Raw genomic sequence first — 12,714 nt, 5'->3', positions numbered from 1 at the left:
GACAGGGACTGGGATGATGTGAATTTAACTTTGGTTTTTACCCTCTACTCTCCTGTGCCATCAAACTTTTGTTAAACCTGAGCATGTGTTATTTTCATAAACGAAATCTGACATGGAATGTGGAGAAATGACGGTAGAGGATGTCCTGATAGCAGAGCTGTTCTTTGCCCCACTCTCTCTCTGGTGTCCCTTTAATCCGTGAAGTCTAAGCCCACTCTTTCTAGTTCACTCTTCTTCCAAACAACTCCTTTTCCTAGTTCTACAAACATGTCAGCCCCAGAATAGATGGCTATATTAATACCTGGGTCAAATCCTATAAAGGAGGGAGTTCCCATCATGGCTCAGTGGTTAACGAATCCAACTAGGAACCATGAGGCTGTGGGTTCGATCCCTGGCCTCACTCAGTGGGTTAAGGATCCGGCATTGCCGTGAGCTGTGGTGTGGGTCGCAGATGTGGCTCGGATCCTGCGTTGCTGTGGCTCTGGCATAGGTCCGTAGCTACAGCTCCGGTTGGACCCCTAGCATGGGATCCTCCATATGCCACAGGAGCGGCCCTAGAAAAGGCCAAAAAAAAAAAAAAAAAAAAAAAATCCTATTAAGGAAAAATCTGCTTGATAATGCAAATGTATGGTTGGTCTGCTTTTCCCACATAGTGTTCTGTAATGACAGTTCTCTTGAGTTCATTACACTTTTTTCCCCTTAGACACAAAGTCTATGCTCAATCAAATCTCCTTTGCAGTTACGGCTCTGACCAATGCGGTTGACGACAGGCTAATCCAAAATGATGGACCTACTTTCTGGCCCTGTCCCCTCTGTTGCTCCTACTCACCTTCATCTCAAAGCACACACGGCCCCTTCTGACCCCGTAGCTGGCACGGGCTCCTGACCATAGGTATGCAAAACCTTCAATTGTGAGAGGGTAGCCACTACTCCTGTCTCGGGCCACCTTGAAGTGAAGGTCGCAGTTATCTGTAGAAGAAAAATTTGCCTGTAGTTGACTGATGTTTTAATGGTCCCACGAGGAACAGGCACAGAGGTAAGGTCCCCAAGAAGTAACCAGTAACACACAAGCTGATGACACATTGTGAGGGCAAGTTCATGAGAAACCAGCTCCATCACCTAAACATTCTCCTTTTTAGGAGAAAGGCCTTGGACTATGGCAGACTGGCCAGCATAGGATGAAAGCAACCACTCCACATAGGAAGTGGGTTTAAGGATGGCTTCACCTGGCTGGAGTCCAAGGACGGCTATCAGGGGGACCTCTGGAAATTGTACACAGATGCTAGGGAGAGGATCCATATCCTTACCAGTTTCAAGGGACTTTAGAATTTAAAAAAGACTACTGCCCCCCCCCACTTTAATCTCCCCCAGTTATCTCTACCAGTGTAGAAGCCAGACTCCTGCTGCCAACAGCTGCACAAACACCTGACCCTAATACATACCCAGCACCACTATCAGGTCATCACAGGCTCCTACTTCCTCATGTGGGCCTAGGGCTCTGCTGCTCTAGCTCGGACTCTTCCTGCCCTTCAAGGAGCCACTCATGCCTCCAGTAAAGTCGTTCCTGACCATCCTGTCCAGTAGGCTCTCCCCTGTCTCTAAAGGCCGAGTGCCATGGCCTGTACATTTGGCATTTGATCAGATGTATCACTACCAACCAGTACTTTTAAAAAATGCTTAGGAGTTCCTGTTTGTGGCTCATCGGGTTAAGAACCCGACATCGTGTCCGTGAGGATATGGGTTCAATCCCTGACCTCACTCAGTGGGATCCGGTGTTGCCACAGCTGGGGTGTAGGTCACAGATGCAGCTTGGATCCTGTGTTGCTGTGGCTGTGGTGTAGGCTGGCAACTGCAATTCAACTACTAGCCCGGGAACTTCCAGATGCTGTATGTGCAGCCATAAAAAGCAAAGAAAAAAGTCTTGCTTTACTCTGAGTACACTATCTTTGCGATCTTGTGGTAGAAGGGACTGTGTACCAGATGTCTTATCTCTTTCAAAGCATGTAGCCGCTACTCTATAAATACGAGCTACACGAGTAAATATATGAATGAACTGCTGGGAACCTTTCACTCTGTTGAAAAGTGCCATTCTCAGAACTGATTGGGCTTCTGTGTACATTTAAAAATTCTGATTCAGGGAGTTCCCATCGTGACTCAGAGGTTAACAAATCTGGCTAGCATCCATGATGATGCAGGTTCGACCCCTGGCCTCGCTCAGTGGGTTAAGGATCCGTGAGCTGTGGTACAGGCCGTCAGCTATAGCTCTGATTCGACTCCTAGCCTGGGAACTTCCATATGCCGTAGGTGAGGCCCTAAAAAGACAAAATAAATAAATAAATAAATAAAATTCTGATTCACTTATTAGGAGGTCTAAGGAGAGACAGGACCTCTATATTCATTCCTTCAAGTGTTTAGATGTGCAGTCAGGGGAAAGCCACTTATCCAGAGAAAAGAAAATGGAATTGGAAGATGGAGAGCAGGGCAGGCCAAGTCAATGCCTAAGACAAAGCAGCACTGGCTTCACAAGGAATGTGAGCAGCTGATAGAAACTGGGGAAATGGCTATCAGAGTTAAGTTTCCCCAGCAGCACTCAGGTTCCCTTCCTGATTAGACAACGAACCTCTGTGCTTACAAGGTGTTTGGGGTTTTCCAACTTGCTCTCGTATCCACTCTCTGCTGAGTGTCACTGCAAGTCCTCTAAAGTATGAGGGCAGACTCAATCTTCCCTGAAGAGAAGCTGAGATGTAGAATGACTTGCCCAGGATCTCCCAGTTAGAGCTGGGAGCAGATCTTCTGTCCCCAGAGCAGCAACCTCACTCTAGGCTCTGCTATTTCTCACACTGGGACTAACACTGGCTCTGGATAGTGCTGGGCAGGGATTCTGTGAAGCTTAAGGTACAGCTTTCCAACAATGACTGGAAGGCAGAATCAGATAAGCACTCCAAAGACTCACATGTGTCGATGGCAACAAGAGTGTCGTCAAAGTCATCTTCATCCTCTTCAGCGGGAGGCTGAGGAGATCGGCCCCTGTGTCATAAAGAGGAATTAAGTCACACAAGAAGGGCTGGACAAACACAGAAGTAGGGAACTGAAGGTTCTGCTGGAATTTACAAGTGGCCTCCAAGCTGCTTCCTGGATTTAAAGTTCTTCCCATAGAGGTTAGTAAAAGAACTCTGGAATCCCACATCTTTTTTTTTTTTTTTTTTTTTTGTCTTTTTTGGGCTACACTATTGGCATATGAAAGTTCCCAGGTTAGGGGTCGAATCAGAGCTGCAGCTGCTGGCCTACGTCAGAGCCACAGCAACTCGGGATGGCAAGCTGCGTCTGCGACCTACACCACAGCTTACGGCAAAAGCGGATCCTTAACCCACTGAGTGGTGCCAGGGATCAAACCCGTTTCCTCATGAATCCTAGTTGGCTTTGCTACCACTGAGCAACAACGGGAACTCTGATACTAGTTGGATTCTGAGTCACAACAGAACTCCTGGAACACTACATTCTTGCAATGAGAGCAACGACTGTCAATTCCTAGGGTGAAGACAGACTGGAGAGGGTGTGCACTGCTGAAAAGGGCCATCAGATCAGAGAGGCTTTTTAAAGAAGACTCTTCCTCTCACACCCAGATTCTGATCCACACCCTCTACAATGCTGAGAACTGCTTCCATACTGAACCCTGTAACCAATGCGAGGCTCTGAAGCCGAGAGGGTACTGGGCCAGGAAGGGGAATGTCTAAGAGCTTAGATCAATGCCAGTTATTGCAATCTGTCCATATTCCAGGCTTCCTACAACTCCACATCTTAAAGGATTTTTTTTTTTTAATTTTATTTTTAAGGGCCGCATCCGCGGCATATGGAGGTTCCCAGGCTAGGGGTCCAATGGGAGCTACAGCTGCTGGCCTACACCAGAGCCACAGCCACACCAGCTCCTTAACCCACTGAGCGAGGCCAGGGATTGAAGCCTCAACCTCATGGTTCTTAGTCGGATTCATTTCCTCTGCACCATGGTGGGAACTCCACATCTTAAAAGATTTAAAATGACCCATTTTTTCCAGTCTCTTTCTCTTTTAAAAGTGTCCTAAATTATGAACGAGATTTATCCTTCCAAAATACTAAAAGGGACTACGTGAAAATACTCCTGGTTTTCAACACTTGGGAATAAAGGAAAAGGGTAGAAGTGTGGAGTCTAACACCCAGGGTCCTGCCTGGGACAGTTTGGATGGCCTTGATCCACCACATGCCCAGATCAGGGATCCCATGCCCATCCAGCTGCTGGCACTCCCCCAGCAAAAGGCTTCCCTCTGGTGGAGTGCCCTTCCTGCCAATCCAGGGCTAGCAGAGCCAGGTATGAAGGAGATGATCACATGGTAAGTCCATCCTGGGAGGCTTTTCCCGCCACCCCCAGATGAAAGCACTCTTCCTCTGCCCTCCATCAGCAAGCAGCTCTAGGCTGTCCTGTGCAAGGCAGTGGGAGAAACTCTTTTGAGGTAGGCTCCATCTCCTAACTTTAGTCACAGCTGTAAGACACAGGCCCTGTCTTAAAAAGTCACAAGCTGAATTATTAGAGAAATTAGAAGTTAGGAAATAAAATGTGTCAGATCACCAGCCCAGATGAGTAGAGAAGGAGTGATCATTACTAGTTTCCATGATTGGAAAAGGCTTCACACTGAGCTGAAGAAGGGAGGGTGGAAGGGGTAGGTCTGGGCCTGGGATAAAGGGAGGGGGATGGCTTGTCAGGAAAGGGAAAAAGGAAATGACCAGGGCAGAGGCCACTCCCTCCCATGAGCTCCTGATCCCCCCCCACACATCCTGGCTACTTTCCCCACCAAACTGTGGCTTACTTGCCTATATGGCTGCCTTAGCCCCTGTACCAGGAACACTATAAGGCAGAACACACTGTCCAAACCATCTGTGTCTCCAGGGTCCAGTGCAGGGTCACGAATAGTGCATATGTGAAAGCACTATGAGCACTGATAATAACGAATGAATGAGCAGGTAGATGGAAGGGGTGTGTCTGGGAGTAGGTCAGGACATAAATCTTTCAGCTGAGGGATATCAAGCAACCGTTAAGGACAGGACACTGCAAGACCGCAGGGTGGTGGGGCAAAGGACTGCAAAGGCAGGATGGCACATGTGAAATGCAAGGTATTTGAACTTTACCCTGCAGGTGATGGGAAAGGAGGGACTGAAGGAAGGACCAAAAGCCTAGCAAAGTTGAATCTGCTGGTGAGTCCAAGGACTAGAGGAGAGCATGAGGGCCGGGAGAACACTCTTCTGCCCCTCTTGGCTAATACAAGGGTCCCAGTGGATACTGGGCTGCAGACATGGAGACCTACCGGTAAAAGGGTAATTACTGCCTCACACACCCACCTCCTCTCCTCTCGGTGCTCGAAGTACCCCCTTCCCCGGTTTTCTTCATAAGGCCTCTTGCGACTCTGGAACTGCTGTCTGTCTGGTTTGAGTTGAGATGCTTCAGGTGGGAGGAAACTGGTGGGTGCTTCTTGCTTCATCTCTGTCTTCACTTCTACTGTCAGGACAAATCCAGACAGTCAAGACACTTGGAAACTCCTCAGCTATCACATTCCTGGTCCCCTTTACTTCAGGAGATATTGGCAGGATCCAGACTAGGGTGATGCTCTAAGCAGAGGGAACTTCCTGGGTTCAGTGGAAGCCTGCTGAGGGAGCCAAGAAGGCTGCACTGGAGAACAGAACTAGCTACAATGAAGGGAGGCTGGGGATGGCCACCCAGGCACAGCCATACTGGCAGTGGATGAGGTGTCAGATGTTAATCAGGTAACTCTTAGGCTTCCTGGGGAGGGAGCAGGGACTTTAGCACTAAAAACAAGGACAAGCTCTCTGAAGGCCTACCCAAAGGTGAATGGCTGCCTTGGCTACTTTGCCAAAGGCCCCATGAAAGCTGGCAGCTACCCTGGCCTGCACCAAGTGGGAGGAAGCCCTAAAACACTTCTATGATCCCCCCCCCCACTTACTTTTTTTGTCTTTTTGCCTTTTTTAGGGCCGCTACCGCGGCATATGGAGGTTCCCAGGCTAGGGGTCGAATCGGAGCTGTAGCCACTGGCCTACGCCAGAGCCACAGCAACACGGGATCTGAGCCGCGTCTGCAACCTACACCACAGCTCAAGGCAGCGCTGGATCGTTAACCCACTGAGCAAGGGCAGGGACCGAACCCGAAACCTCATGGTTCCTAGTCGGATTCGTTAACCACTGCGCCACGACAGGAAGTCCCCCAAAGAATCTTTTCACTTCAGTTTTTCAAAGCTTCTTCAGTCTAGCAACAGAGGAGGGGAAGGTCAACTCAAGTGTTGTGAACACACAGCTAACTCTACTGGCTTCACTCACTCCACTATAGACCGGAGCAGAATCACTGTGGAAGGGAGGGTCTGCACGTGGGCCAGCCCTCAAGTTGTGATGGCCTCATCAGGTCATACTACACATAGGAAGTCAGGATGGGGTAACAGGCAGTGGACCAGGGAATGTCCCAGTCTCAGGCAGACTCCGAGAATCAGTGCAAACTGTGGATTCAGCCTAGCCTCAATTCTCCCACAGCATCTATGCCTGATGCTGGGATCACCCACATCGACACATTTCAGCATTCAAGTCAAGACCAGCCTGGATCACTCCCTGGATTGAGCACGCAGAGCAAATCTCTCAGAGAAGGCTCCTCACCCGCCAGGGATGGTCAGGGATGGTGCTCACTCATCTGAAAAAAGCTTCCATGGCTCCCAGCACAGAGCTGGCTCACAGGAGACCCTGATAAGTGTTGATAACGGCACAGAAAATACTCTCCTTGGGCCAAAGAGTCCATAAGTCTCACAGAGCCTGACACAAATCTACAGTTTAACCTACATTCATTAAAATCCTGATCCACCCACAAGAAATGTCTGGGGATTTCACACTGTGGATGAACCAGAATGGAATTAGATAGAACCAATTAGATTCACTAAGAAAAGGTACAGGGGCCACACATGGCCTTTTAAGGAGCACAAGACTGGGAGTCTGCCCTGGCTCTGTTATTACTCAACAGTAGGACCCTGCTTTCCAGATAGTAGTACACTACCAGTGAGGAGTGCTGCTTATTAACCAAGGGCAGGGGCCAGCTTCCCGTTTCTAATCCTGGCCCTGCCCCCACTCTGTAAAATGGGGAGGAGAGAGCTAGATTACAACTGCATTTCCCAAACTGGTCCTATGAGGAACTCTGTTCTACAGACACATTTACATGTTTTGGAAATCCCGGATTTAAACATGTGACACGGAGTTTTTTCCAATCCAGGACCTCTCAGTATCTTTAATGCTCTAATGAGCAGTGACTCTCCCAGAGGTGGTACAGCATATGCTGCATTTTTCAGATGCATTTAGTCAAGGAACCCTTTTCTGAGAAGTACCTAATTGTATCTCTTGAAATAATGCTCTTCAGAACATGGGAAACACTGGACTAGATTAAGAAGATCCTTTGTGGCTTCCATGTTCTAAGATTCTTAGATTCCACATTCTAAGATTCTAAGACTTCAGGTCTAAATTTCTCCAGGATGTCGGTACTAACATCTAAAAACAGATCCCTTTTTTTTCTATTTTTTAAAGTTTTATTGAAGTATAGTTGATTAACAATCTTGTGATAATTTCTGCTGTAGAATAAAGTGATTCAGTCATACACATACAATATCCATTCTGTTCCCATTTAGGTCATCTGAGAATATTGGGTAGAGTTCCTGGTGCTATACAGCAGTGAAAACAGATACCTTGAGGACTCTAATACTGGGGAGTGAGACTGAATTCTTTCCTGCAAAAAAACCGTGCCAGAGTGACAAAACCCAAATGGACTGCCCAAGGGGAAGATGCAAAAATCTCTGGAAAGATAGGCTCCATGCAGAAGGGTAAGGGCCACCCACATATAGACTCTACTTCTTCAAAAGAGATACATTATGTGCACTTTCCCACCTGGGCGATAGGCCTGCTGCTGTTGCTCCATTTCCAATGGTCTCCTCTCGTAGCCTGACTCGTTTTCTTGTTTGATGACCGGTGTCTCATAGAATTGGTTCTGCCTGGTAATATTGTCCATGACATCTTAAAAAAGGAAAAAAAGAAAGAAAAAAAAAAAAAGCCAGTTAGAAAGGTGTTTCTTGGGACTAGAGGTGACTTTTTTTTTCTTAGGGCCGTAAGAGGTGGTTTTTTAATGCAAAAATGTCACCATCCCTACTGGGAACAGCTTTCCAGAGGCTAAAAGGTATGATAATACCTTCAGAAGGAAACTTGCCTGGGCAGTCAGGGGCCCTAGCTGCCTGAGGACATCCCTTCTGGTCCCTCAAAAGGTTGGAGATCTGTGACTGGGTTCTAAAGAATCCCAACATAGAAAACCAAATGAAGCGAAACTGCTCTGGTTGAAGCAAGGAGATAGGAGAGTGAGAGAAGGGGTCCAGCTTGACCTGTCTCTAAGTCCCCACTAGGGTGGGGAGCAGCTCCACAGACCCCCCGGGATTCCATGGAGCAGTTTAAAAACCACCAGCCTAAGAGGTTAAGGATCCGGCGTTGTCTGTGGCATGGGTTCAATTCCTGGTCTGGAACTTTTGCATGCTGCGAGTGCAGCCAAATATTAAAAATTAAAAATAAAATAAAAATAAAACCCACCTGCCTAGTTGTTCTCTGACATGGTATAATGAATGCTTAGGGAGTTGCCTTGAGGGTACAACCTTAAAAAAAAAATTGTTCAGAGCACAAGCTAGTCCTCTGTCCAACCCAATTCACTATTCCCAGCTGCATAGCTCTTCCACTCTGCAATAGCTTACTGAAAAGGGGTAACCATTTCAGGTGAAGGGAAAATGGGGGAGGAAGGAAAGAAACTGTTTAACAGTGGCCTTCAGACTCACTATGGATAACTCCTAAAATATTTGGAGTCAGGTGGGAAAGGTTTCAGGAAAGTGTTGTGAGGGTCTAGGAAGAGCCAATTGAAAGATGGCAAGAACAAAATCAACTATGCACAGAGTACATACTATACACCAGATGCTGAGGTACAGCCGAGAATAAACTTGCCCCAATGAAGCCTTCAATTTAGTGAAAGACATATTAAACAAATACCTATGCACAAAAATTTTGTGTTAAAGGCTATGATGAAGTACCAGGGACTGAGATCAGGCATCCAGAAAAGCAACAGATAACTTCACTCAAAGGACACACAGGTGATGATAACTCAGTGATCAGAGTGGAAAAAACATTCCTGGGGCTGGAATAACACATGTGAAAGCTCAGAGGTGGGACTAAAACCTGAAACTCCCTCAAGGAGAACCTTGTAGTCAAACCCAGAGAGAACTGTGGAAACCTAGGATAAGCAGCAAGTGGGTTCTCCACCCCAGGGGTAAGCTCTGCTAGGTGCCTCTAGGGCCCTACTAGTGGCTATGCCAGGACCAGTGAGGCAGAACCACAGGGAAGGAGACTATTCTGCTTGCTAACTGATTGGATCCTTTCTCAGAGGACAAATATATCTGGGTACAAACCAGGTGCAGCCCAAAGGGAGGAAAGTCACAGATCACGTGGTTTGCCATAGGTCTGTTTACCAGGGCTGAAGAAAGGGTTGGAAGAGGGCATAAAAGGGGCTCAAAGGATTTTGTTTTAAGGAGTAGAGGAGAAAGAAGACATAGAATAACTCCTTAAGTAGAACAAACACAGGGGGCCCTTTCAAACTATTTTGTTTCTTCCAGGCGCTAAGCACAGTATTCTTCTTGCCATAAAAGCCTCACATCTGAGACTCTCTTCTGTGCTCACAGAGGAAGCCTCGCCCAGAGAAGCTATGATTCTGGGGCCCTTCTCTGCTCTCTAAAACATCCACTTCCTAATAATAGGCAGGCCCAGTGCTAAGCCTCTTACACATGTGATCTCATTCATAACAACACTGGAGACACTATTATTATCCCAATTTTACACACAAGGAAACCAGGGCTCACAGAGGTGAAGTGACTTGCCCAAGCCATGGAGCCAGATTTGAAAGAAAATCTGAGTCTAGAGCCTGTCCTCTAAAGCACTTCACTTTCCTCTGCAGATACCTCCAGCCACTGGCCCTTCTTCCTAGGCATTCCTGGCAGGGGCTCACTTGCCCTAGGCAGGCACGCTGGCCCACTCCTCCTTTTGTCACAGGTCTCTGCATGGGGAAGTACCCTCCCCAGTACCTGGGTCCCAGACAACTGCCCCCCACCCCAAATCTACACATTGCCCTGCTCCAGGAGAGATCCCATCTCTCTTCAACAGGTAAATACTAGTGTCTTCCCCGACTCCTCAGCTCTCATTTCCTTAACCCCATAGCTCAAAGTACTTTCTTTTCAGAGAAATAACACAAACTCTGGATGCCAGAATCCTTTCTACTTAATTTTTACCACTCTGATCCCCACTGCCAGTCCTGCTAGAAAACCACCCTTTTCTAACTCCAGATTCAGTCCCTCCCATACCAGGGTCTCCTCTCCAGAAAATCACACATCTACTCCATCCTCTCTCTGCAGGGTCATATCTTGTGGCTGATGTAGAGGTTCCCTGCTACCCCTTGAGGCTCCTCCAATCCCTGGGTACACAAATAACTGCTTCTGGGGACCAACATGCCCTCTCGTGGAGATGATCAGCCACCCCCCCCCAACACTTCCCCCACTCCACCCCGAGGCTGGCAGCCAAGTCAACAGGTTTCCTTTCACCCTCCATATCCTACACACTCTCCCCTCCCCTGTAGTAGTTACTGGACCAGCTACATACTCCTTGCTGGACACAAGGTTCTCTATCCCCCAGATACTCCATCCACTTCAAAACTTCACCAATTTGTTATCTTCTGCACCCCACCCCCAGCTACACTTGTTCTCCAAACGACAGATACTGTTAATCTAAAACCATTCAGCAGTAGCCACTGCATTATCTGTCCTCAGAGCCTTTCCAGCTCTAGACCTCCTGGTTCCTCACCCAGGGAGGCATCCTTCTCTCTGCCACCAGCCTCTGTACACCAAGGTTCCATATACCGCCTCTGGAAGTCAATCAGAAAGTCCCCAAATTGCCAGAACCAAATGCCCAGGTTGTCCCTGCCTACGGGTTGGCCTTCTAGTCCTGCATCTGAGTCCCTCACAGTACAATCGCATGGTGGTCTCCCACATCCCCTAAATGCTCCCAGGCCAAACACCAGAACATACAGTCTATTGGACCTTCCCCGGCCAGACGCCAGCACCCATCTTACATACAACCCACACTAATACCAAATATAAGAAGTCCCTGTGCCCCCCATTCAGGAGCAAACTCCAGGATCCTCCATCCTCAAAACTCTCCAGCCCAGAAAACAAAGCTCTCAACGCCTAGCTCATAGCCTGGGCTCGCACAGCTCCCAAGCTCTAAGATCATCATTTCCAAGACTCTCCTCAGCCCCCCAAATAGAAAACCTCTTGTTCTTCCGATTGTCTTCGGGTCCAGAAACCACAGCTTCCGGTTTCCGAGTCCTAGGCTGCGGAACCCTTTACAACCCCCCCCCCCGCCGACCTTCCTCATCTCCGAAACCGAGGACCCCCGCCCCCCATTCCAGGATCTCCCCTGCACCGAATGCCAGGATTCGCCCTCCGGTCGTCCCGCGGGCCTTGTCCCCAAATCCTTTTCAGCGACGGGCAGAGGCATCCCCCGATCCTTAGATCGTCTCCCCGACCTCAGGCGCCGGACTCCCGCGTCCCACAGCCCTTCCTCGGCCCGGACTCCGGGCTCCCCGGCCCCCGCCCCGCGCACTCTCACAATGTCCGTCCGGCCCCGAGTAGCCGCCGGGCTCCGGGTGCGGCTGCAGCTGCAGCCCGGGCGGCGGTGGCTGCGCGGTCCCCTCCAGCTCGGAGCCCCCCTCGGTCTCGACCTCCTCGCTGTTGTGCCCAGGTCGCCCCGGTTCGTCGTCGGCCTCGAGCTCCCGCTCGTCGTCGGGCTCCTCGGCCTCCAGCGCCGCCTGCAGCCGCTCAGCAAGCTCGGCCTTGAGGCCACGAGTGTCCAGGCCGCGGCGCTGCAGTTCCTCGCGAAGTTCGTTCACCTTCAGACGGCGCACATCCATGGCCCGGGCCCCCGGGGCGGCCCCCGAGCCCGGCCCGGCCTCCCAGGGCTCTGTCCCCCTTAAACCTTTCCTGTCAGGAGGCGAAGGGGGAAAGGGGGGGGCCCCCACTCCAATGGCGGCGGCGGCTCAAAATGGCCGCCGCCGCCACCTCCCCCTCCTCCGTGGCCCCGTGCGATGCAACACGGGTGCCAATTGGCCACCGCATGGGAGCAACGGGCGCGGGCCCAGAGACTCGACCAATCAGAGCGTGTCTTTCAAAAGAACGGCACTGAAAGGGCTTGGGAGCTACCGGGGAGGAAGCGTTGGCCTACGTCGATGCCGAAGCCGGAGCGGGAGGGCGGGAAAAGGTGAGAGGCGGAGCGCGCGGTGATTGGGTAGCGTTCGCGCGCCCGCTCCAGTAGGGTCAAATGAGGGAAAGGGAGTAAAGACCTGGACCCATCAGCAGTGAGATCTCAGAATGAGGTCCCCACGGCCTTTCCTGCGCGGTCCTTTCATCAAACTAGTGTCTCTGTAACACATATCTTGATTGGTCTAAATCTCCCGCCCCTGGAGGCGTCCAAGCGGGTAAAACCACTAGGACCAATCAAATGGAGGGTCCGCAAACCACTCCTCCCCGCCCCCTTTCAAGATTGCCTTTAGGAAACCGGAAAGAGATGAATTCA

General features: G+C 49.8%; 1 protein-coding gene across 1 annotated transcript in view; it reads right to left on the bottom strand.

The window, feature by feature from the left end:
- Window positions 1–12,052, bottom strand: part of HNRNPUL1 (heterogeneous nuclear ribonucleoprotein U like 1) — a 35,672-nt gene extending 23,620 nt beyond the window's left edge. The window contains 5 exon segments of the mRNA XM_021094416.1: window positions 830–969; window positions 2,954–3,027; window positions 5,368–5,521; window positions 7,954–8,079; window positions 11,752–12,052. Coding sequence (XP_020950075.1) covers window positions 830–969; window positions 2,954–3,027; window positions 5,368–5,521; window positions 7,954–8,079; window positions 11,752–12,052 — 795 coding nt within the window.

This window comes from Sus scrofa, chromosome 6 (assembly GCF_000003025.6).
Source record: "Sus scrofa isolate TJ Tabasco breed Duroc chromosome 6, Sscrofa11.1, whole genome shotgun sequence".
Taxonomy (NCBI): Eukaryota; Metazoa; Chordata; class Mammalia; order Artiodactyla; family Suidae; genus Sus; species Sus scrofa.
This window is presented reverse-complemented; position numbering and strand designations above follow the sequence as displayed.